The sequence below is a fragment of the Malaclemys terrapin genome, chromosome 10 (assembly GCF_027887155.1).
Source record: "Malaclemys terrapin pileata isolate rMalTer1 chromosome 10, rMalTer1.hap1, whole genome shotgun sequence".
NCBI lineage: Eukaryota > Metazoa > Chordata > Testudines > Emydidae > Malaclemys > Malaclemys terrapin.
In genome coordinates this window covers 81,498,256-81,524,700 of record NC_071514.1, presented here as the reverse complement: position 1 = coordinate 81,524,700, position 26,445 = coordinate 81,498,256, and the positions used below count along the sequence as shown (strand labels likewise).

General features: G+C 44.3%; 1 protein-coding gene across 2 annotated transcripts in view; it reads right to left on the bottom strand.

Moving 5' to 3' along the window:
• Window positions 1–7,393: 7,393 nt before the first annotated feature.
• The window catches only part of EPN2 (epsin 2), a 61,251-nt gene continuing 42,199 nt past the window's right edge, over window positions 7,394–26,445 (bottom strand). For both annotated transcript variants that reach the window (XM_054041896.1, XM_054041897.1), the window contains 4 exons: window positions 19,803–19,976; window positions 16,718–16,810; window positions 15,415–15,630; window positions 7,394–11,494 (listed from right to left, as the gene is read on the bottom strand). In XM_054041896.1, coding sequence (XP_053897871.1) covers window positions 11,157–11,494; window positions 15,415–15,630; window positions 16,718–16,810; window positions 19,803–19,976 — 821 coding nt within the window. In that variant the 3' untranslated portion in view covers window positions 7,394–11,156. The remainder of the gene's footprint in view (window positions 11,495–15,414; window positions 15,631–16,717; window positions 16,811–19,802; window positions 19,977–26,445) is intronic.

Below are 26,445 nucleotides of genomic sequence, written 5' to 3'. Positions count from 1 at the left end.
GCAGAGCCCGGCCCGATGCTCTGTGCTGCGCGGTGTATGGCTGGCTCCAGCCAGGTGGCGTGGCTGTAGCGCCACCAGCCACCGCTGCTCCAGGCAGCGGTAAGGGGGGAGGGAGCAGGTGAGGTTGGATAGCGGACAGGGGAGTGGGGGGGAGGGAGATAGGGGTTGGGGCGGTCAGAGGGTGGGGAAGGGGGGGGGTTGAATGGGTGCAGGGATCCCAGGGGGCAGTCAGGAAGGAGGGGGAGTGGGATGGGGCAGCATGGGGCCAGGGTTCTGGGGGGCCATCAGGGAACGGGGGGGGTTGGATGGGACAGGAGTCCCATGGGGGGCTGTCAGGGGGGGAGAAGCAGTGGGGGGAAGGGGGAATAGAGAGCAGGGGCCAGGCCACGCCTGGCTGTTTGGGGAGAACCTAAGGCTTTGTATCAGAGGCCTGGGCTAAAGTAATGGTCAAAACTTGCTAAAATAAAAGGAAGTTAAATTGTGAGCAAGAGGCAGGCCCTGCTCACAGAATCTGGCAAGAATGGGACTGATTGTAGAAACACACATTCCTAAGTAGTGCTGGGCATAAGAATATATACGCAAACAAATTGCAGAAAAATGGCACCAGCACAACCAGCACATCCCCCAAAGATAACAGGAACACACTGACCCATCCTAAAGGTAAGGTCAGGAGGACAGTGTGATAGAAATGTTTTGATGGAACCATCACGTACAAGGTAACGAGTGATGGTTAGCTACGTCAGAGGGTGGCACCTAACTACGGCAGAGGAGTGATAAGTAATTTGTTGGTATCTGTGTATAAATATGTATCTCAGAGGAAGTGTCTTTGTCCAGTCGAGGGGCAGTGGAAAGTCCCACCACGGACTGAGCTACATCCATTGTCACAGGCATACTCGTGTTAGTGTCCCTATAACCATTGAGCTGGGGCATGAGCTCCCTGCTTCGTTGGCAATAAACCTGACCAAGAGCCTTTGCACCTTAACGGATCTTGTGGTCATTGGGCAGTTCGCTCGAGATCTGCTGTGCCAGCCGTCTGCACAGAGCTGGGGCAGCACACAGGGAGGACAAACATCTGACGCCAGTTAGGAACTCACGCCAAGCGTTAATGCTCTCAAACTCTCCAAAGCCCTTGGGGCAGAAAACAAAGAGAAAGGAACTTAGACACACAAGCTCTAACTAAAGCCTCATCCGCAGAATCTGCCAAGGCTTCTTGCTGATTATTTTAAATAACTAACACGACTAAAATGAAATCAATCCTTTTGGCTAGAACTTCTCAAAAGGGCAAGTGAAGTGTTGCCTGGATAGTGTAACAGTTAAATCCACCTTTCTAGGACAGATCTCGGCAGTAACTGTGTTCCGTCCCTACGTTGTTTTCACATTTGATTTTCTTTTTAGGACGGTGGGTCTTCATGAAATGTGGAGCCCAGGTTCTGGAGAGGCTTCAGCTATACTCATTTACTCCACTAGGGGGAGAGCGTTGTCTCTGGAAAACAACACAGGACAGTTTTAGGGAAGGCTGTTCCAGATCTCAAGCCTTCAGAACAAAGTGGGCCACGCAGGTTAACATACCAGAAACTACTTAATTTAGGCCAAGATTTCCAAACCTTGGGGCCCAACGTTAGGCTCCGTAATCTTTATTCTCCACCCCCAGGAATTAAGGCAATGTTATTTTCCCCATTTCACCGCTGGGGAACTGGAACACAAAGACTCAGCCCTGGTCTACACTGCAGCGTTAGGCCAACATAAGGCAGCTTCCATCGACCTCTCTCTGTAAGCGTCTACACTAAAATGTCACCCCTGTAACTCGCCCACGACACCGACTTAACTCCACCTCCGCGAGAGGCGTAGAGTCAACGTCGACGCAGCTTGATCGATGCAGCGTCCACGTAGACCAGGGGTTCTCAACCTGTCTACCATCGTGGGCCTCACAGGCAGCTGTGTGTGTGTGTGGGCCACATCCACATACTACCACATCATACATACTACCTATAGGGCCCTGAGGATGTCACATGGGCAGCAGCTGTGTGCTGATTGGGCCGCAGGTTGAGAACCACTGCGTTGCTTACATTGACGGGCACTGCCTGTCAGAAGCCGTCCCGCAATGCTCCACACTGACAGTTCAAGCGTGCCTGGTGAGGACCCGCACCGCCCACACGAGGAGCGCAGTGTGGAGCTGCACAAGCAATGGAATTACTGCGGTGGCCGTACGTCGACGTAACTGAAGTCCACAATCTTGCAGCACAGACTTGCCCTTCGGTCCAGCTCCTCAAAGGATTGACTCCAGTGGAAGTGAGGAGGTTGAGCACCTTGGAGGGACTGTGCCTAAGTGGCTTGCCCAAGGTCACACAGGAAATCTGTGGCGGAGCAGGGAACTGAGCCCTGGGGTCTCAACTCCCAGGCCAGCGCTCTAACCCCCGGGTCGCATTTCCTCTCCAGGAGCAGGGCTGGGTTCTGTTCCTAGCTCTGCCGCAGATCTCTTGTGTAGCCCAAGCTATTCAGGCTGCTCTCTGCCTCAGTTTCCCCATCTGTAAAATAAGTTCTAGATTCTGGACTGAAGCAAAGGAAGGGCCCCCTCCTATGCTGCAAACACAACAGCCAGGGTGCCCAGTTCTGTCCCGGGACCTATTCAGGCACAGTTAATATCCCGAATCCGGACAGGACCCAGCCATGCTGCAAGTAGGAACCATAACCAAGGTATTGCCTAGTTATGGAGCGCTGCTGAGGTCCCATTTGCACTGCAAAATTTTACCTGTGCTCTAACAGGACCCGGGCTTGGCTATTTCTGTAGTGTTGATGGGCACTGTCGCTAATCATATTATTCTGCACTAATCGAGAGTTCAAGACAGTCAACGCCTTGTAATATTGCTGTAGCATTATGTGCTTTATTCCATGTCTCAGCATTATCCACAGAGGAATGACAATTGGTGGTTCTAATCCATGGGTCCCAATCCGCTTTCCTTTTGAGTCAGTGCAGAGCCAATATCCAAGCACGGCCCCAGGAGGCACTGTCTTGCTAGACCTACTGGATTTAGGTGAGATTTAAAAGCAAAGGTCCTCACACAAAAGTTAAAGTTCCCATAGCTTTATCCGTCAGCGCAGAGGTGCGAACACTGGTCACATTTCAGGCCGAGCTGGGCTGGGAGCTCAGAATGCTAATCCTGACTCTAGCACTGACTTGTTGTGGCCTTGAATAAATCAAGTTCTCTGCTGATTTTTCCATCTGAGAATGGGAAATCACTTCCCTCATGCACTGAGAAATTATTGAATGTTTCCAGTGCTTTTAAAATACATAATGCTAAAATAGCATCAGGTAATTATTTCCTGCTTACCTGGTTTTCCCCCGCAGTTTCGTCTGTGTTCAGTACTATACTCCACTTCCTGTCCCAAACGTGCTGTGCATTGGTAAATAGCTGCGGCATTCTATTCTAGAGGTGGACGTTACCATCCTTAATTGCTTCTAAAGTATATTAGACTAGTCCACTCAGATGTGCTACATAGAAGTGCAAAGCATTACATGGTTAGCCAAGATTTCAGTAATACATTTGGTTTACAAGTGAAGTGAACCTGGCTCATTCTCTTATGAGAGAGACGGTGGGTGAGGTACTAACTTTTATTGGACCAACTTCTGCTGGTGGAAAATACAAGCTTTTGAGGTACACAGAACTCTTCTTTAGTTCTGGGGAAGGAAGCAGCATGTCTGCGCTAAATACAAGTTGGCACAGACTATGAAGCAGAAGGGGTCACGCACGTGGGAGGCAGGCACTTAAAACTAAGTTTGATCGAGTTTGTACCATCGCAGTTTCAGTACACACACCCAGTAATTGATGCACATGAGCCAGGAAAACTTTTTTCCTGCATCACTTAAAAGCTCTGAAGTTACTCCTCAAACATTCCCTTGAAACTGTGAGGCACAAGAAATCACAAATTGTTTTTTCATCAAATGAGATTTAAGGATTTATTTGGATAAAATATTACAGAAAAGTTATAATTTTGAAGAGGTGGTCACTTGTGCCATGAAAATGGTCCATAACACACTGTTCTATTACAATTATACTAGTGGGAGAAAATCATGTCAATTACATCATTGCATATCTCTAGCAGTTCCTTTCTTCTAGCCTTCCTGGGCCCACCTCTGTTGAGGCTAGAAGATGCCCCATTCCAGTAGCCTCATCTCAGAACTGCTTCCACATTCCCACTCAGGTAACTTGAGAGCAAAAAGTTAAAGTTATATTGTTGCATCTTTGTGATTATAGTTGTTTTAAAAAAACATCCAGGGAATTGGAGATCTGCACACTTTTACATTCGTGTTATCGGAACCTGATTGCTCTGTACGTGTCATTTCCAATTCCCCTAGCCACTTACCATTTACCATTTTGACTTTTGCAGATAACTCTGCTGGATTGCATTGGTTGATTGCCAATCCACTATCGATCCCAGACTGCTGCCTATTAACCAATGCACTGGGTAATTGCCAGGGATTTTTAAAGCACCAAAGGGAATGGGGACAGGGTATTTAAATTCATTGAAACGCCACGTCCCCAGCAATTACAGTTTACAATCAATTGACAGTCGTGCATTACGAGCTGGAATAGTTACAACCATGTACAACATTGGCGGTGAGCTATTTATAATCCTTAGCTCTAAAATAAACTTCCTGTATTTATTAGATCAATAGTGTCTGAATTCAAAGATGTGACACTGAAGTATATCTGGAAGAAGGCTGGCAGCCTACTTCAGAATAAGAAGCTTTTAATCTCAGTGATGTATGTGAACTGGGTTCAATGGTTTCAATGTAGATTGCAATCAGCTGTGAAAGTCTTGCCAAAATACTAGCTCACACAGTCCTAAGGCATTTTCGGTTAGCTCAATGCATACGGACATAAGGATAGGATACCGAATGCAGCAATGCGTCAAATCCAATTTTAAAATCAACAGAACAATGATGCTAATGTCACTGTAAGGGAGGAAGATATTTTAAGCAAGAGAAGTGTTAATGAGGGGGGAGCTTTATGATAGCTCAGGGTGTGCCCACACAGCAAAGGGCTGGCCCGTGCCAGCCAACTCAGGGCTCGGGCTGCAGGGCGGTTTCATTGCTGTGTAGATTCCAGGCTCAGGGACCCTCCCATCCCACAGGGTTCCACACAGTCCCAGTCGGCTGGCACGGGCCATCTGCAGGTGTCTAGTTGCTGTGTAGACAGACCCTCAGCACTTTGCTTCCATTGATAACATTTTTCATTGGCTTGGGCCTCTGAGGTGCTACAACAATACACATGATCACACACCCCCTTTTACAGAAGGAGAAATGGAAACAGTGGGCAAGTGCCTTGCCCGTGGTCTAAGAGCTGGAAACAGAACAAAACTGACCTTCGTTCCATTGCCTTAGCCATTCAATCATGCTGTCCCCAGCAGCCCCTTTGGCTTACAAAGGACTGTGGTGCTCAGTTGCTTTTTTTAAAATGCTCTAAGCCGTCATCAAATTTCCAGTTCAAGCCCGTCCTAAATAACTGGGACATCTCGCCTGTTGGAGGAAAGATTTAACAAACAATTTAAATAGACCCAATTCCTAGCTGATGTGCATCTAAAATGTATTCCCACAGTAGAGCACATGAAAGAAGTATCAGGGGCCGGGATGGGCACCAAAGCAAAACAGCAAACAGTATTCACAAGAAGGGGAAAATGGCCAGGGGAAATATTATGAACACACAGAAGAATCACTGTCCCTAGGAGCAGAAGGTAAGTGACATGTGAGAACAAGCAGCACCAGAAGTGAAAGATATCTGGGCTGTAATCTTTCGTAGCAGATGGCTTGTTCATCGGTTCATTTCACATGCAGAGACTGAAGTCAAATGAATCAAAAAGGTAAGCAGAGGTGCCACAGGGGAATTGCAATGTCACTGTAGTGATGGATTTGTGGAATATTCACATCTACGGGCACAGGTGACAGCGGCTTTTAATGGCCTACCCACTACAAATGTGAGACAAGATGTTACATAGAAAGCTGACATTTCTTCCTCCCCACCCCCGCCCCTTCCTGACAAGAGAATTCCTGACACGACAGCAATTTTAACATTAGCTGATTGCTGCTGATCAGCAAACAGCGACTACAGGAAACATGGAGGGTTTCCTGCCAAAGAGCTCTTGAAACGGCCTGGTAATGAAGTAGACTTCCATTTAGAACATCCCGCATTAGAAACTGAAATCACCAGCCAAATGGAGGCAAGTTCGGGGCTAACAGGTCTGCCAGGCCACTTCAATTAAGGTCATCAATGGGCAACGCCAACACTAAAGACAGGCTAAATACAAAGGACAGCAAACATGGGAAGCACAGGTTCACAAGGAATTGCAGAGCTTCCGACAGCCACCAATGGGAGTGCGCGCCTCATGCCCACCCTTAAATCTCCATGCATTTCTTGCACACTGCGGAGTCCAGTACAAAGTTCTCCTTTGCAGCCTTCAAGATGCTGCATAGACTCTTGCTGAACTTTCCGTCCCTTCTCTACACCCCTCTTGATTTTGCATCTACCTTTGCTTCAACATACACCCTTATTACCCGACCTTCGGGCCTGCTTGATAATACTCCTTTTAATCGCACATCGTGTGTACAGTGCACGCACGGGGAGACTTGGGAAATTTTCTAGGCTATCAGTAAAGTCTCTGACAAATCCAGCAGTTTGCCTCTCTAACTTACTGGTGCCATATCAATCACACCAGTACTCCATCCAAGTCCCGCACCCATCCTCAGCCACAAGGATATGGTACTGGCCACTGAGAAAGGTGCATGTTGTCCCACAGTGGACAATTATGGACTAGCCTGTCCAATACGGGCAGTTTTTTCCTACTGCATGTTGGCTTGTGCCCCTGAAAGATCCCTGGCCCCAATTCTGTGAAAACAGATGGGCCTGAACAAGGCTTCACCAGACTTAACATTTCACCCTTGGCATATGAAGAACTATTTTCACGGCTCTTCTGATGTAACAGGTAAATATCCCTTTGAAAATGTTCTTTAAAAGATGGTGCAATTTAGAATAGCATTTTAGCCACATGGCTGGGGCCAAGCTACCAATATTTCTGTTTTACTAGATTGCCAAGGACTCCATTGAATCTGAACTAAAGGAGGCTGGTCTCTTTAAAAAATACCCATTTTCCCAGGGCTTGCTGCTTCTGACCATGAGAGAGACCAAAACCTGCAAGGGAAGCCAGACTCACAAATCTCAGAACTATTACTCTAAACCATTGTTCAATTTAGCTTGGGATCTGGATTTTTACCTTAGGCCTTTCAAGGTCAGCTCCAACCCATTGGCTTCCATGAATACTGGAGCACATCCTAAAATGTATCCCTTTTAAATAGGATGCGAATGCTACACTTGAGTAGAAAAGATACGCAACTCTAGGATATAAGCAATACAATTTTAATTCTGACCAGTCACCTACAAACCCCTTGTCTTTCCACTGTTCTGATGGCATTATTAAGTATCACATTTGTGTGACGTCGCTAGGGGGAAAAAATGACACGAAGATACAGAATATTATGATACAATAGTACAAATGATAAATTATATTTATACAGTAAATAATGTCAATAGTCAGCACAAATTCATAAAAAGCAGCGTGCTCCCAGTATTATGAAAACAGTTTGGTAAATATTTCAATTGTAACACTTGTAAAGAAAGCAAGTTTTGTGAGATTCTGCTGTGAAAAATAAACCGTCTATTTCTCCACAATTTGTGCAATATTAATACGTACAGTACACATTAGAAACGGCAACAGTAAAGGGAAGATGATAACAAAAGCGGTCTTAGCTATGGGACTTCAAAGAGACTGTAAACAGCACAATCCACTATGGTCTCCCTTCCCGGTCCCCTCAAGACATTTTAGTTTTTACATAGTATAAAACTGAATAAATAACTGAGCTTATTTTTGGGCTTAAAATTATACCAAGATGCTTTTACAAAATAATTAACACTACTTATCTTTGGTCAATTTGACCAGTAAGGCTATTTTGGGATACTAACATTTTAAATCAAAAGCACCGTATTATCTGGGAGAGAAGGGGGGTGTGGAGAAATGAGAGTGTGAATGAGATCAGGTACACACGATGTGCTCCATCAAAAAAGGAAAGAAAGAAAGAAAGAAAATCAGTTTAACCACTATTCAGAATATGACCATGAAATGGATTTAACATTCTGGACACAACCGATGCTTTGATTGGCAAGGGCAGAAACAACCTTTCACTGTTGTTTATATGCCACCGGTATGCATGAGATCTTTGCAGACACAGGTATGCCTGCTATCCAAGAAACAAAAAGGTATTTACCAAACCGGCTGCGTGTTCTCATTTTTATTTGATTTCGTATCTCAACACACACTTCAGGCTGGGGATCTTAAGGTCATTAGCTTCCTTGGCTGAGTGCTCTGTAGCACCATGAGACGCGCTTATCACTGCTCAGACACGGTGTGCCTTGTCATGGTTTCTTGTGCAATGTATGTAAAAAGTAGTATCGCTCTTACAAAAGTGGGCTGGTAAAATCTACAATTTGCCACTCAGGAGCTTCATTCAACCAGGGCATGTAAGCTCCCTACCAGGCCAATAGTAAATGTGTATCACTCCATGAGGATAGCTCATTAATCTGAGCTGCAGAGGGTTTTACAAGAATTACAAGTATGACCAGCTCCATCCTGCCTCCAAATGAAGCCATCTAAAGTCTTTCAGAGGTTGCAGTCAGAACCTGTTGGCTGAATGAATAATGACCTCATTTACTTTTGCGCATACAAGCAACTGACTGACTAAAGTCTGGGAAAATATCAAATGAACTAACTCCATAGTTGAGAAAATTAAACTGAAAACAACATGGAGTGGAGTGATCTTGCCACAGACCAACTGGAAATTATTTTTTTTATTTGCTTATATCACAACCCGTAAAAGTGCCTACTGCTAGCAATAATTATGCTCTTCCTGGCCTATATTGATTAATAACGTCCAAAAAGTCTTTTCTTCCTTATTTTGAAAGACAACATGAATGATTTGGTTTTTGAAGACTTTCCGGGCGTGGACAGTCATTTTTCCTCCTATATAAAATATGAGCAGGTTAATATTCTGAATCCTACTTGTAAACCCAATAGCAACAAGAGGACAGAACAATCTGCATAGAAACACCCATGCATTTAGCTTTCCATACACCGAGGAGATCTACTCCAACGTACATATCTAAAATGTGTGACTGTACCCTAGTTAGGATGGTTTTTCAGCCAGTTTTACTCTGGCAAAAGCATAGAAATCCAGGTCCTCTCACACCAATCCATCCTTCCTTCTTATGGCACACTAATGGGGGCTGTTACAATCCACATATTATCATTACACCAGAATGCCATTAATTTGTTTCAGCTTTTTCGTAATCCAGGGAAAGGCCACCAAAAAGTACATCAGTTCATATGCAGAGATGCCCCAATTGAAGAAGTTACAAGCTCTAGGACATTCCCCTAAATGTGTCCGGTGTATGTCTGCATACCATGTGAAAGCAGAGCTTTTAAAATGTTGCCATCTTCGAGAAGGTCAGGTTTATACCAGTAACACTGACTGAAACCTGTGCACGGTTTAGTGCTGATGAATCCATGCGAGTTAAAACTGTATAATTCAGTTTAAATTAACAGTTGTAAATGGAACCAGTCATTGACGTGGAGTGCACCTGTAATCGGATTTTTTTTTTAATTAATGAGCCACTTTCATAGATTTAAAATTTTTAAAGTTTCAAGAAGTCACTATTACAAAAGAAAAACAGCCTCATGATTTTCTTAAAGAGGGCAGCAGTTCGTCCATTTTGGTAATTATCAGACAATGGGGAGGGAATTAAAGAAAAGGCAGCATTAGTGTTTTCTAAATGTAGTCTTAAGTAATATGTTCAAATTCATTTCCTCTAAAAAGTAATTAGTCATGAGAATTTGTTTTAAATTTCATTACAAAGTCTTAATTCAAAAATAAAATATTTTAGTGTTAAACTTCCCTTTTAAATTTTCTTTACAGAAACAAAGAGCTAAAACCATAAATAAAAGGAGGGCATTCAACCATAAAAATGACATCGGCCAATATCTTAATTTTTCAGCCTGACCTGATAAAAGTCTATCAAAACTAGACAGTTAAATAAGAACCACATTATAAAAATTAGCAAAAAAAAAAAGACTATTAGGTTATTCTGCAAACTCAAACATGAAACTGTACTAAAAACAAAATATGTGCAAAAGTGTACAAGAGTAAATGCATATAGCAAGGTTAAGCCTGAATTAGTTTTAAAGCTTGCCCTGGTGAAACTGAATTCAAAGTTGTCCCACTGTATTTTGTTTTTCTTTCATCTTACATTGTAAGTCAAATAAAAATAAAATACACACAATCACTTCCAAACGGAGTCACTACTGGACAAGCACAGAGCAGAACACTCATTGAGCACGAGTGCAGCATGCCACTCACAGGAAGTTCCTTTATAGTCCTTAGATAGTAGTGTACAAATTCAACACTGCATACAACAGCACACGTTATACTTGACAACTTGAGAATTTTCTTCAACTTTTTTTTCCTTTCGAGACAAGCTTGCTTTCTCAGTCAAACCGCCGATAAAGCGGTGAGATTTTGTGTTGCAATGCTTAATGCGTAAAACCAGCCTTCTGCGCTCTCTTCTAAGAATAAGGACTATGGGTGAACCAACAGTCTAGAACTGTATATACTTATGTGCAAAACCATTCACTAGCACGCCGAGTCTCAGGTCTATCATACGAACAGGGGAAATGATAGCTGTAGAGAACAGTCATTTTAGGATCCAGCACATCATCGGACACCTACAAAATAGCGAACGGAGTTTAAAATGGCAGGTTCTCCCTAGAAAGTGTATTGAAATGGTTACAAAGTAACAAAATGGACATAATCTAACTTTGGCGAAAAGTCTGACATTTCATGTAATGCTCAACAAGCCAAAGTAAGGTACCATCTGTAGCAAAGACTAGATTTAGATTAACTGGTAAGTATAGACAACTCTTCAAAGTTCGTAACTGTAAACTGCAAATCTACTTCCAAGTCGCTTACACGTCATTCAGTCCAAGCAGATCCTGTTCGTTTTTCCCCAAAGACTTCAGCTTGGAAACATGTAAAGGAAGTTCCTTTGATTGGGTCTTTATAGGAGGAAAGGGTTAGTTGTATTTGTGGGCTGGGATGCCGATGGAGGAATTCCCGTACTGTGAAGAGGCTGGGTCATTGATCCTGCAATGCTCATGTTCATCCCCTGGCCCATTCGAGTGATAGATGCCATGGTGCCCATAGCTGGTAACGGCGCCATTCCCACAGCCACTGGTGCCATGGAAGACAGAGGTATTGGCTCCATGCTCATTGCTGGCACAGCATTAAAAGAAGGACTTGTGCCCATCACGGGACTTGCTCTCATCTGATTTAGTGTGAGGGGCTGGGGCTGATTCACTTGGAAGGGGTTGATTGGAGTTGGTGCTGTAGCTGCCCCTAATTTGAAAAGAGAAAAAAAGAATGAAGCTCCAAAAAGGTCAAGGTTTTTCAGGCATGCCATGTACATATGCAGATTTCTCCCTCCCCGCCACAAAAAAAACCCCACAACCCCAAAAGAACAAACGTCACTTCTAATGAAAATCTCTTTTACACGACCCTTGACATATCCTGGGCCACATGTGTCTCTCAGTGGCACAAATTCCATTTACTTCGGTGGCTATCTAATGATCATTTGTCCCACTAGATCTGTATGAATGCCAGCAGAATACCACAACACCGATGGGTAGTTTTCCATTTTCTGTGAGACGAGCTGTACAAACAGAGTCTGAATTCAATCAATCAGGAGTGTGCCTGCACAGGACATTCGGAGGCTATACTGCAACAGATAACTGCAGGTTATTTTTATTCGATTATTGCACTTCGACTACTGTAAATTTGTTCTCCCTCCCTCTGCTCCCAAGATTTCAGCCATTTCACTCCGGTTTAGAAGCTGTTCAGGTATTTGGCTCCGAGATCGGTCAGGAATTCATAATGTAAACAAGCCAGTTCCGAATTACAGTAAAGCTGGGAAAAGCAAAGAACTTTCCCAACATTCAAAGGCTTTGATCCACTGCCAACAATATACATTCTTTACATAGATGTTTAGACTTATTTGGATGGCTCAGTGACCTCTCGTAAACTTGACAGATATGGAGACTTCCTGTTGCGGAATAGTGCTAAGCTGCTCAGAAACATTGTTCATTCGGTTTTCCCCAATCTTTTAAGGAATTTCATAAACAAATATTTTTTTAAAAATATTTTCAGACAAATTACCACCGTTTTAAATAATCTTAACACACTCCGGGTTACCATGTATAGAAATTTCAGTGCACATAAAGATTCTCGTGTGTTTTTTTCTATTTGTTTACCGTGGCACCACCACTTAGTCTTTACCATAAATATATAGTCATAAATGCTACTACAGTACAGGCCTTTTTGCAAGAGAGCTACAATAGCAGATTAGTTTCCAAGTACCCCCAGGGTTTCTTTTTGATCAGATGAGGTTATTTCAGGGAGGACCTATTTATGGCACTGTCTCATCCTCCTGAAATGTGGACTGGAGTAAGCACGAAAGTTTTTTTCCAGGCTTCGCCTCCCCTTAGCACAGTTTGTTTGCACTTTGTTACTACTGGCAGCATTAATGAAAACAGTCAATTCCCACGTCTTCAATAAAATTTCCTGGAGAATGGAACCAGGGCAGGGGGGAGACCCTGAAGACAAAAACAGATTCTGTAGCGAGAAGGCTGATGGTGAAATCGTCAGAAGAGCTTACGGTCAGGTCTACACTTAGAATACTGCCACTACAGCGCGTCAGTGACAACGCTGCTACAGCAGAACCTCGGGAACGAAGGGTGTCCGTAACTTGGAAACGTTCGTCACTCTAAACAAGACACAGCTCCAGCAGTTCACACTTCAGGCCAGGTTCCACAGGCAGCTAGGCATCTTCCCTGCAGGCAACTTATTTCAGGGCAAGCGTGTCCTCCTCCCAAGTGGGGTGAGGATGGGGTGGAGGTGAAAAACAGCATGTCCCGCTCCTGGAGGGGTGGGGGTGGGCAAAAACAGCCTCCCAACCCCCTCCCGCCCCCAGCCAGGGGAGGGAGTGTGAAAACAGTATCCATAGCTTACAGGAAAGCAGTGCAGACCCCAGTGCTGCTTCTGCTCACGCTGCCTTAGAAAAACTGGAGGAGCACAAGTCCATGGGGCCGGATGCACTGCATCCGAGGGGGCTAGAGGAGTTGGCGGATGTGATTGCGGAGCCATTGGCCATCATCTTTAAAAACTCATGGCGATCAGGGGAGGTCCCGGATGACTGGAAAAAGGCTAATGTAGTGCCCATCTTTAAAAAAGGGAAGAAGGAGGATCCGGGGAACTACAGGCCAGTCAGCCTCACCTCAGTCCCTGGAAAAATCATGGAGCAGGTCCTCAAGGAATCAATTATGAAACACTTAGAGGAGAGGAAAGTGATCAGGAACAGTCAGCATGGATTCACCAAGGGCAAGTCATGCCTGACTAACCTAATTGCCTTCTATGATGAGATAACTGGCTCTGTGGATGAGGGGAAAGCAGTGGATGTGTTATTCCTTGACTTTAGCAAAGCTTTTGATACGGTCTCCCACAGTATTCTTGCTGCCAAGTTAAAGAAGTATGGGTTGGATGAATGGACTGTAAGGTGGATAGAAAGCTGGCTAGATCGTCGAGCTCAACGGGTAGTGATCAATGGCTCCATGTCTAATTGGCAGCCGGTTTCAAGCAGAGTGCCCCAAGGGTCGGTCCTGGGGCCGGTTTTGTTTAATATCTTTATTAATGATCTGGAGGATGGCGTGGACTGCACCCTCAGCAAGTTTGCAGATGACACTAAACTGGGAGGAGTGGTAGATACACTGGAGGGTAGGGCTGGGATACAGGGGGACCTAGACAAATTAGACGATTGGGCCAAAAATAAATAAATAAATAAAACCTGACGAGGTTCAACAAGGACAAGTGCAGAGTCCTGCACTTAGGATGGAAGAATCCCATGCACTGCTACAGACTAGGGACCGAATGGCTAGGTAGCAGTTCTGCAGAAAAGGACCTAGGGGTCACAGTGGACGAGAAGCTGGATATGAGTCAACAGTGTGCTCTTGTTACCAAGAAGGCTAACGGCATTTTGGGCTGTGTAAGTAGGGGCATTGCCAGCAGATCGAGGAACGTGATCGTTCCCCTCTATTCGACATTGGTGAGGCCTCATCTGGAGTATTGTGTCCAGTTTTGGGCCCCACACTACAAGAAGGATGTGGAAAAATTGGAAAGAGTCCAGCAGAGAGCAACAAAAATGATTAGGGGGCTGGAGCACATGACTTATGAGGAGAGGCTGAGGGAACTGGGATTGTTTAGTCTCCAGAAGAGAAGAGTGAGGGGGGATTTGATAGCTGCTTTCAACTACCTGAAGGGGGTTCCAAAGAGGATGGAGCTCGGCTGTTCTCAGTGGTGGCAGATGACAGAACAAGGAGCAATGGTCTCAAGTTGCAGTGGGGGAGGTCTAGGTTGGATATTAGGAAACACTATGTCACTAGGAGGGTGGTGAAGCACTGGAATGGGTTCCCTAGGGAAGTGCTGGAATCTCCTTCCTTGGAGGTTTTTAAGGCCCGGCTTGACAAAGCCCTGGCTGGGATGATTTAGTTGGGAATTGGTCCTGCTTTGAGCAGGGGATTGGACTAGATACCTCCTGAGGTCCCTTCCAACCCTGACATTCTATGACTCACAGCTTTGCCTGCGAATCTCAGCATCTTCAACTCCTCGCTGTAAGTGGGTCCCCCTGTGTGGGGTTCGGGGTAGGGGTGGGGACAGGCAGCTCAGACGTGCCTACCTTTAAGATACAATACAGGCACAGTACAGTATTTGCCTTTTTTTTTTTTTTAGTCTCCGCTGTTGCCCGATTGGTTATGTCCAGTTTCACATGGTGTCTGGTTGACCGGTCAGTCTGTAACTGTGGGGTTCGTATCTTTGAGGTTTTACTGTACGCCAAGAGGAGAGCTTCTCGTCGGCATAGTTAATCCATCTCCACGAGAGGCGGTACCTATGTCAATGTGGGATGCCCTCCCACTGACGTAGCGCTGTCTACACCAGGGGTTAAAACAGCAGAGCCAGGAATAGAACCCAAATCCTTCCATGTATCAATCCATTATCTTTCCACAAGACCATGCTACCTTTCCCTCCTAATTGCAACAGAGCAAATCCTGCTGGCCAAACTAGTCTAGGATGGCAAGCAAGCCAGGAAGTACAAGACTTAGATTGCGCTATGTGCACCAGAGGTGAGTAGGGTTTCTTCTACAAGAACAAATTTGGAAGACAAGATATAAACAAAGTTAGATATTGGAAAGGGATGTATTGAGACATACCTGGAGCTAAGAACGGATTCAATGATGGAACAGGCTGTGGTGGCTTAGACACCAATGAATCCAAATTCACCAAAGCTGCATTGGGCCCCAAGAAAGACTCTGGGGTTTTCCGAGCTGCACTTTGTTTGCTTGATGTCATGTTCGTGGACTGAGAATCAAAGAGATCAGGACTTGTTGTACCACTATGCTGGGATGACAAAGTGGAACCGGACTCGGCTGTAACAAAAAGTCAAGAACAATCTGTTAGGTTTACAATGCTAAATGCTACAATTTACTAAAACCAGTTATCTGTCTGTTCACTATGTATTATAATCATGCAAAAAAAAGTCTGATGAAGGAAGCAAGTGATTTCATTCTACCACTAAAAATATACTCTTAAATCTGATTTTATACTATAATTTTGTTTAAATTGCCCAGTATGTTTTACACTTTTAGCAGGTTGTTAAATATATTAAGTCCTAAGTGTAGAACAGTAGAATTACAACTGCAGTGTAATATAAATAAAGCTTCTACACAACTGACCTTGATATCCTCCTTTAGTGTGCTGTGATACAGACACGAATCATAGAATATCAGGGTTGGAAGGGACCTCAAGAGGTCATCTAGTCCAACCCCAATGAATAGCCTCTAGGGAGAAGATATTCATGAGCATCAGAACTGTGGCCTCTGAACTATCATCTTGGTATATTTGTTCATTCAGTGTTAGCCATTCATCAATTAACAGATTTCTTTTAAAAAAAGAGGGACTTGGGCCAACATTGAGCTATGTCACCAATCTTACAGAAGGTGCCCCTTATAAAGAGGTGCATAGTCACAAAGCATTTACATATTTGAAGTCTAGCAGTTTCATTTTCATTAGGTGAAATACAAACTTCCACAAAAGTGAACTTTCAGTAATTCTTTCCCTATTGTTGAATACAAGTGTTTGCATGTCTATCTGACAAACCATCACTCAAGTTACTTTGTCTCCTTGCCTCCTACCATGGCCTTTACCCAGTCACCCGAAACTCAGGCTGAAGATATGGTTTAGTTAAGCAGAAGTTATTGGGCTCAATACAAGGGTAACACGATGAAGTTGTATGGCCTGTGCTACGTGGAGGTCAGACTACACGATGGTAACAACTGGATTTTATTGTTACACTAGCTATAAAAATGGCAACAAGTTTTAAGTACTCCCAGGTTTGAACTTATCCACTGTGAAAGGTGGATCTTGTTTCTGTCATAAAAAGATTAAACAGTTGGTTTAAAAAACTAAGATTACCAAAAAAACTGCCTGTTTGCCAAGTATTCATTTGATCCGTACCTGGTTTTTTGGAATTTCGAAGGTTGTCAAATTCAGAGAAGTCATCTTTAACTGTACCATTCAAATTACTGAAAAGGTCGAACGATGTGCTTCCTGTTCAGGAGAACAAACGACACCTGTCATTAATAGATCTTCAACTGCATTATGTCCAGTGCTATTAAAAGCAATTTCGAAACCACTCACATTACTTGAGAAACATTTCCCTCTGTGTCCTATCATGGCCATTAAGGTTCAGCTGGGGTGCTTCTGCTGTCATTACCCCAGACCAAACTCTTTATGACTAGTAGCAGTGCATTTTCAGTATTTGGCCCTCACCTACAGTATAATCTTCCTCTGACTTTTCAGTATGGAGGGCCTTCAAGGCACATGTGGTTATGTGTCTTTAGGTTGCAGTGGAGATGGTCAGTGATTTTACTGCCCAATATAGAAGGTAGCATATATATTAACCAGCTGTGCAATCAAGTGGTGCATCCAGATGCTGTGGTGACGGGCATCACAAATTCCATGTAGTACTGGAATTAGAAGCATGGATAGAAGCCAGTGATAACAAGCAAAATGGAATGTAAGTGTGGCCATACTTGATTCCCAAATTCAGCTTCTTGTTTCACAGATTAAAGGGACGGGGAGGGCAACAGAAAAGATGTGCTCAGTACCTGGCGTAGATAAGGCGCTAGAGTGCTAAGCAAAGGGGAGCCTAGCTTTACTCTGCAATCAGTGAAGAAGACACATTCACTAGATGTGGAAACACCTTTAGCAAAAAGGAAGGGAAAAAAACCTAAGTAAATAAAGAGTAATCATATTACCCCAAACCTAACAGGGTTGGAATTTGAAAGTCACTTTTTAAACAGTCAGTTAGCATTAAGCTTCATTACATTTTGAATCATTACAATGACACTTCGAGGCAATTAACTCACAGAAATAAAATATGAAGACAGAATGCAAGTAAAGATTCTGTATTGCAAATGTTATTTATCTCCAGCAAAAGAGGAAGTTATAAAATACCTTTAGTCTCATGAATTTTACAGAATCATTTCTAAAATATTCCGTTTTCCTTTGCCCATAAAAAGCTAGATTAGACACGATCTTGACATCATTCCACACTACACATCCTTAGTTCATTATAAAATGTACAGAGATGAATGATTGCAAAGAATTCATTTGGCACAGAAAGTCATGGCACCAATCCAAAACCACCCTGCTATTATGGTTATTGGGAGCAGTAAGAGTCACAAGGCATACGGCAAGGAGTTGCAGCAGCACCTTCTGCACTTCATTACATAAGAATTTACAGAGGGAGCGTTTCAAAGGCAGATAAGCACCAAACTCCCATTTGCGCCTTTGAAAACCTCCTCCTCAGAACACCAGATGCTAATCAAACTCTGAACAGTTTACATCTACAGAGACATCTTTCTGCACAGCAAGTCACCACATTGAAAATGTCAGTAGCTTTGAAGCTTTCAAATTGTTTTAATACTCTTTTTTTGGAAATTACATGTTTAGCTAATTAAAGAGAGGGCCAATGGCAGCAGGGCAGTCACAGGTGCATGGCTGAACTGGGTGGCAGGTGTACATAAAGTAAAGACTGGAGAGGATGTGGAAAGGAGTCTGGAGAAAAGACCACACAAATACAATGCTCTGTCTCAAAATAATGGCACTGAACTGTCTGTTCTAAAGTCTATGATATACTCCTGAGGGCATTCCGTGCCAAACAATTAAAAATTCTGCACACAATATTTTAGAATTCTGCAAATTTTGTCAAATGAATGTGGAGACTCCAGCATGGCATTGGGGAGCACAGGCCACTTGCTGCACAGAGGTGGGAGATCACTGTGCAGCTTCGCCCTGGGACACGGACTCAGCAGTGAGGCTGCAACCAACCCTTACACAGCACAAGGCCTGGGCCTGACCCAGAAACACCCCAGGGCCCTGCCCCGCCATGCCAGATGCACCAGGTGTGGGCAGGCAGGCTCAGCAAGGCAGGATCCAAGTGCAGAGGGGCTTAGTGTGGGGGGAATCCAGGTGTGGGTTGAGAGGATTCTGTGTAGGCCAATCTGGGTGTGGGCAGCTCAGTGGGTGATCCGGGTGCGGGGGTGCATCTGGATGCACCTGGGCTTTTTGGTGGATTCTGGGTCCAAAGGTAATGGGATTCTGCAGGGGGGGGTCCAGGTGAAGGTAGTTGGGGCTCAGCGGAGGGGGGGGAAGGAGGGCTGGGTGTGGGAGGCTCAGTGGGGGTGTCCAGATGGTCGGGGACTGGGGCTTAGTGGGGTTGGGATCCAAGTGCAGCTGGTTGGGGCTCAGTAGGATGGGGTTCTGGGTCGGGGGGAAGGGGGAAGACTTGGCAGGCAGGTCAGAGTATGAGGGGATCCGGATGCACAGAGATTGGACGGATGGGGGAGCAACTCCCTGTATAGCGACCCCTCCCCCTACAACTGAGGAGTGATGGGTGCAGGAAGCAGGGGGGGTGGAGAGGAAGGAGGAGTTTGCAGAGCTTCCTACAGCCATGGGAGAAATCTGGGGGTGGGTCTGACCCAGCCCTGGATGCCGTGCAGGGGAAGAGGAAGTCCCGTCTCCCCCAGCCCAGCCGGAAATAGCAGCTGAGCCTGGCACAGGGTAGGAGCCACCAGCAGTGTCTTCCCCAGTCCCGCCCCCACCCCACAATGATTTACCTCTCTGCCAGCTGCCCTGGGCACCCAAAACATACTGCTGTGACGGGTCACATGACCACTTTTGTGGTTTCCCTTTGCTTCCATGTCAAAAAGTCATTTTTCTGCAGGGAAACAAAGAAATCTGCGGGGGACATAAATTCTGCACATGCGCAGCGGTGAAGAATTCCCCCAGGAGTAATTATAGGTCTTATTTACTTTGAAATCCAGTACTGCAAGTCCTTCAGTGCAACTGTTTCTTTTACCTGCTCCATTTAGCAATTACCCACATCTCACCTTAAATCAGTCAATGAAGAGAGGCTGAAAAAATAACTCCCCTTAGTACAAAACAAACAAAAACCTTTAAAGGCATACACACTTACACCACAGGTTCAGTACAGTCTATTTACTGGAAAAGATGTCAAACGTAAACAGCCTCTTACCAGAAGTGGAAATAGGTTTGTTTGCAGCTGCTGGTCCCCACGGATCTACAGTAGCTTTTGTTGCTACAGAGGATGACTGAGAAGGAGCCCACGGGTCTACATTTTTGGAGAGAGACTGAGTAGTGGATCCAGGTGGTACTCCCCATGGATCAACAGAAGTAGCTGGCTTGGCACCTGCAACAAGAGACAGTTGAACCACAGATCAGACAAAGTCACTTTGAAAAGCTTTTCTAGGAAATTAATTGTATTAAGTTATAAACACTACCCCTGCAAAGTAAGCACTAAGAGAAAATTGTGAAAAATTAGATGCTGCGTTACATCAATTTTGCCATGCTATATGTACAGACAACTAATTTCTGTGGAAGTCTCTTGAATAAAAATAAGCTCCCACTTGAAGATTTAATTAAACTTGCAGCAATTTGCTTTCATGGCAAACTGTCATTCACCATGGCACAGAGTTATTGTTCAGATTGAAAGTGACATATTAAATCACAGGTTACATTTAAAATAAAACTCAAGGGAAAGATCGTTTCTATAAGCCATTATCTAAAAGAAACCAAGAACTCAATGTAAAAACTCAAAGTGTTCAGGGAAAAACCTACTTAAAGGCTTAAAATGAGCCATTTTAAAACTCTCTCCTGTTTCCACCATATTTTAATTTTGTAAAACAAATCCTTCAACTTTCTCTGAGCTACAATTTTTCTTCCTCATTTGTGATCACTATTCCTGCCATAGGTCTTCTCTAAATTGTCCCCATCTGTTTCCAAATCATCCTCTCTGTTCTTTTCCCTATTTTAATGACTACTATTGGCTGTAATTATCCAACACCGTCAATACATATCCCTTCTCTAAGGTTTTATTCGTATGATCTGCAAGTTCAGGGCTCTTATTATTAATGAAGGATACCTATACAGCATGTTTGATCCATCCTATTTCAGTACATCTGATTCTTCACTCCCACAGAACAACCCCCCCCACAAACTATTTATATTTCAGTAAAGCCTAAAGACCCCAACCAGGGGTTGAATCAAAGACAGAGTCCCTGCCCTAAAGAGGTTATGATCTGACAAAACAGACACAAACAACAAAATAGCAGCATGTCCAAAGCAAAGTCAGATTTCTTGCTAGTTTCATCCTCACATGAACCCCTTTCCCTGACAACCTCCCTTGTGATCAAATGCCAGTCAAACTTCTTCACAATCTTTGCTCAGCCCAAGTGTCCTCCTTCCAGCCTCCCCCACCATCATATGAAAACACTCAGGCTCAAATGCAGGCCCCACTGAAGAAGCCAAACTTGGGACTTCAGAGAGGCCGGGGCTTCACCCTCAGTTGAGGGCTACACTTTACAGCTCTACTGTACCAGGAAAGCACTTCTAACGTACACGTAGCTTATACCAGCAAAACTGCACTTTTATCAGCATAGCTTATTCCAGTCCTCTCCCCAAAAGAGAAATAAGCTATATTGGCAAAAGTAGTTTTGCTGCTATAATTGTGTCTGCATTGGAGGTTTTTGCTCTATGCTATGTTGGTCAATCTCGTCAAATGCCTGACTGACAGAGCTATGCCAGCAGAAGTCTGTAGTGTGAACCTGGCCTCAGACTCATTCTAGGAGGCAAAAGCCAAACTGCCAAAAGTCTGAAAGGCCTGCTCTTGGCTGCGTCCCCTCCCCCATAACAGGGGGTGAGGGGGGAAGTGGGAGATTCTGCTCAACCCTAGAAAGAGCAGTATTTCACCACCACCACCATCACCTCCCTCCTCCCACAATCTCACTTGCCCAGATCCAGTACTTGCTGCAGACCTCCTACCTGTCTGCAACAAGCAGTAGCAATCAGAAAGAGCATCCCCAGCGCTACCTTTGGTGTTTCCTTTTGGAGAGGCATTCCTATAGTGCCACACAGGTTTTAACAACGTTCTCTGAAAGCGTATACAAGCATCCCAAAGAGAGCAGTATTTACGATGCAGCCACCTACTCAACAGAAGCACTTCGGGACCTAGGAATCATCTTTATAGTCTGAAGATTCCAAGGAGCATCTCTAATGAAGCAACACTTGGCAGCAAATGTATCAGATACGTGCCTGCACTCAGCATGCCAGTGCGCGAACGGGAACCCCAAACCAAGAAAATTCTACTTACCAGCCCAAAATAAGAAAAGCAAGTAATTTTGCCTTTATAGCACATATCCACATAACCCTTTAAAGTGATCAATTCTTTCCAAGTTAGAATGTGGGTTCACATACACCCTTTTTCCGAAAACTAGATTTCAACAGAGACCAAGATATAGTTGGCAACAGGAAATACAAGTATAAAAAAGAAACGAATGCTTTAATACAAGAACAGGACAGAGCCACTCTTGTAGTAGACAGCTGTATCACCTTGGTTCACCTTGCTGTTTCAGTTTACAACCAAATCTTCAGTTTAAAGAACAGCACCATGAAAGCCAACTAGGAAACTAGGAGATAAGCATACTAGCACGAGTTCCGATTTGCAGAGTCGTTAGCTCACTTTCATCAACAGGTGGCATCTTTTTGTTCCATCTACAGAACAGGAAATGCTGACAGGCTCTATTTGAATACGGCTACTCTCATTCCAGCATACACACTTCCTTCATCTGCATTGTGTGTTGAGTTACGATTGATGATCCCATGCAAGAAATGCTAATGACACTATTCCGGATAAACGGAAGCTTTCAAAAATGTCTTTTGTTCTTTCATAAGATAGATCGCAAAATTAGAACAGTTGTAGCTAAGAGCATTTAGGAAGATACCTTCCCCCACCTCCCTTCCCTCTATTGAAATGTCAAAGCACAGCTAAGCAGGATTAAAATCCTCTATTTTAATGAGTCACTGTTTTACTAGCAGTCAAGATTCATAAACCTGACATCTTCAAGACTATCCTTGGGAGCCAAGTAGCTGGAAAGCAAGAACAGAGAGTTGTTGTACATGGCATTAATAAAGTTGGGAGCCAAGGACAGGAAACTCAACAGCTGCACTAATACCATCCGTTGACAAGTTTTTGCTTGTATTTTCCCCATAAAAAAAATAAAAACAGTCTCAAAACCCCAGAACTCTGATTGACCTTTTCTAATCTCATGTTTTAGTGCTCATCATAGATGAAGATGCAAACTCTGTTTAAAACAAAACAATGACCCAGTGGCTAAGCAGCTGCACACAGTGCTAAAATGAGAAGACATCAATGCTTCAATACTAAACGCTCTCCAACTGATCTACAGGTTGCAAGGTACACTATTGCTATCGGAACTTCCTGATCATAGGGAAGGGAAGAATGAGGAGAAAAGGAAGTGATTTTTCCTACCTGTCAATCAGGTTTTGTCTACCATCATTGAGGTCATATAACCTTCTGTGGGATCTTGAACACTGTGGCAGGATAGGAAGGGGAGACTTTGGCCAACAGGGATATCCTCGGGGGGGAGGGGGCAGGGGGGAGGTTCATATGGAATCTAGCCAACTGAAGAATCTATACATGGGACCATAATCTCTATAAGGTTCACAAGGACCTGGACCAAGGTTTCCCAAGGAGCTGATGGACTCCTGAATGAAGCATTTCCTTCAACTTATTTTACCTCTCTTCTGAGGCACTGTTGTATGGTGTCCATTTGATCCCCCAGGCACAAAATGAACTAGTGGTATCCAGCCCCTGTTCCAGATGATCACGACTTGTACCCATATGTTTGAAAGATCTGTTGGCTAATTCACCACCACCCTGGTCAGGGTGCCCTGATCAGCAAGATATCTATGAAGGGATAAACATGAACTTCCTCATGCCTGAGTGCCCCTATCAGGACGACCAGAATCTTGACAGATAGCCCTTTTTCCATGAGCGTGAGCCAGACTTGTCCTGCTTTGCCCCTTTCGATTTTTAATTGTGTTTCTTAGGAGTCCTGTGTCTCACATAAGCCAAGGAATAAGAGGGATGGTCTTTTCACTTTTTTTTTTTTCCAATTTACAATGGCACTGGGCATTGCCTTTTTTCCCTATCCCCAGTAGCTGAGTCTTCTGGGTCGCATTCAGAATGAGATAGGACACTGCTGGCTTTTTAGGGAGTCTTGGTATTTTTGCTTTTATTTTGTTGGCACTTAGAATCATAGAAGATCAGGGTTGGAAGGAACCTCAGGAGGTCATCTAGTCCAACCCCTTGCTCAAAGCAGGACCAATCCCTAACTAAATCATCCCAACCAGGGCTTTGTCAAGCCTGACCTTAAAAACCTCCAAGGAAGGAGATTCCACCACCACCTTAGGTAACCCATTCCAGTGCTTCACCACCCTCCTAGTGAAAAAGGTTTTCCCAATATCCAACCTAAACCTCCCCCGCTGCAACTTGAGACTGTTATTCCTTGTTCTGTAATCTGCTACCACTGAGAACAGTCTAGATCCATCCTCTTGGGAACCCCCTTTCAGGTAGTTGAAAGCAGCTATCAAATCCCCCCTCATTCTTCTCTTCTGCAGACTAAATAACCCCAGTTGCCTCAACCTCTCCTTATAAGTCATGTGCTCCAGCCCCCTAATCATTTTTGTTGCCCTCTGCTGGACTCTCTCCAATTTCTCCACATCCTTTTTGTAGTGTAGGGCCCTAAACTGGACACAGCATTCCAGATGAGGCCTCACCAATGCCAAATAGAGGGGAAATGATCATGTCCCTCGATCTGCTGGCAATGCTCCTACTTATACAGCTCAAAATGTCATTAGCCTTCTTGGCAACAAGGGCACACTGTTGACTCATATCCAGCTTCTCGTCCACTGTAGTCCCCAGGTCCTTTTCTGCAGAACTGCTGCCTAGCCATTTGGTCCCTAGTCCGTAGCAATGCATGGGATTCTTCCGTCCTAAGGGCAGGACTCTGCACTTGTCCTTGTTGAACCTCATCAGATTTCTTTTGGCCCAATCCTCAAATTTGTCTAGGTCCCTCTGTATCCTATCCCTACCCTCCAGCATATCTACCACTCCTCCCAGTTTAGTGTCATCTGCAAACTTGCTGAGGGTGCAATCCACGCCATCCTCCAGATCATTAATGAAGATATTGAACAAAACCGGCCCCAGGACCGACCCTTGGGACACTCCACTTGATACCGGCTGCCAACTAGACATGCCAAGTAGACTTCAGGGTCTACAGTCTTGTCCTAATGGAGACAGAGGGGCTTGAGGCCTGTAAGCAGGGGATCTGGAGAAAGGAGGGACTCTAGCCCATGAATGGAGATGCCAGAAGTTAGAACTCAGACCTTTGGTTTCAAGTTGGAGAAAAAAGCCAACAGATTTTGTAGCTGGCTGCAGGTGGTAGACCATCTGAATAAGAGCCAGTTGAGTAAAATATTTGGTTAACGGCTGACATTGGAAGAACAGAAGTAGGTGTATAATGGCAGAAGGGGATACCTAACACGTCTCTTACTAGTACTTGGGATTTTTGATGGGTTTGAGCGGTTTAGTTCCCAGTTGGTCTGAGAAGCAGAGGGAGTGGAATAGACAGCGGGTTAGGACTGCAGCCAGGAGCAGTGGCTGTTAGGACGTGGCCCTCAGCAGTTTTACATCCTTTCACAAATTATCTGCTTTCTTCATGCCCAGGGGAAAGAGGATGAAGGACAGGAGCACCTATAGCTGACTCCTAGATCTCTGAGCTAGACTAATTTGGTTCCTGCCCGAGTCATTCCTGGCTGGATTGAAACCACCTCGATGTCCCTGGCTGCAGATTACAGAAAATGCAGAGGCCCCCCATCAATGCATTCAGCGATGAGGGATTTCAAAAGAAGCAATCCTTGGCCTTTCCCTGCTTTCAGGGCTTTTCTGCCATTCCCACACATCTCTGTATTTCTGAACCTCGGCGAACAAATCCCATCCAGAAAGCTTCTAGGAAATACATCCTCCACCCAACTACATAGCTCAGCAAATCAACCCAGATGATATGCGTCAGAAATTCAACTAGTAATTTTTGAGGGTCATTTGTTTTAATTAATTTCCCCCCCCCCCAATGTTCTATAGAATGGAATCCTGTAAACAACTGCCTGCAGCCGAGGAGACAGAACTAAGCTGTCAGGCACTTCAAGGAAAGGAGAAGCTTCTCGCTGCCCATGTTGTCTGGATCTGTCCCCAGAGATGAAGAGGTCTGAAGACTGACTGTAAGGGCTGTGGACTTTCTGATATAAAAGAACAACTCTTTGGACAGCGTGTGTCTCTATGGGCCTTAAAAGCAGATTGCCAAACAGGCCTTGCAAATCCAAAAGGACTTTGCTGGGAGGCAGTAAAAAGAATAGGGAAGACACCCAGAAAATTAAATATGTAGTCTTCTAACATGTGCCGGTTTGGATCGTCCATATCAAATACATATGCATTTGGATTTAGCACTCAAGTCAAGAAATCTTCAGTGTTTCATAAAGGATTAAAATTAAAATAGATTTAAAGTTAGATTTCACCCAGTATAGTTTTGTTGATAAAAAATAACTAATTTAGACAATTTAACTGATTTACTATTGACTGTATGTCAGTATAAACACACTTTTTCATTAAGAACAGTAATAACACATTGTAATTCACTGCTAGTGGATTGCTAATTATAGCAACCTGACTCGGATGCCTGTCACTGCCTAATATAGTTTCTTAATCTATGATGCTGAGCACAACTACAAGTCAGAGTCTGAGT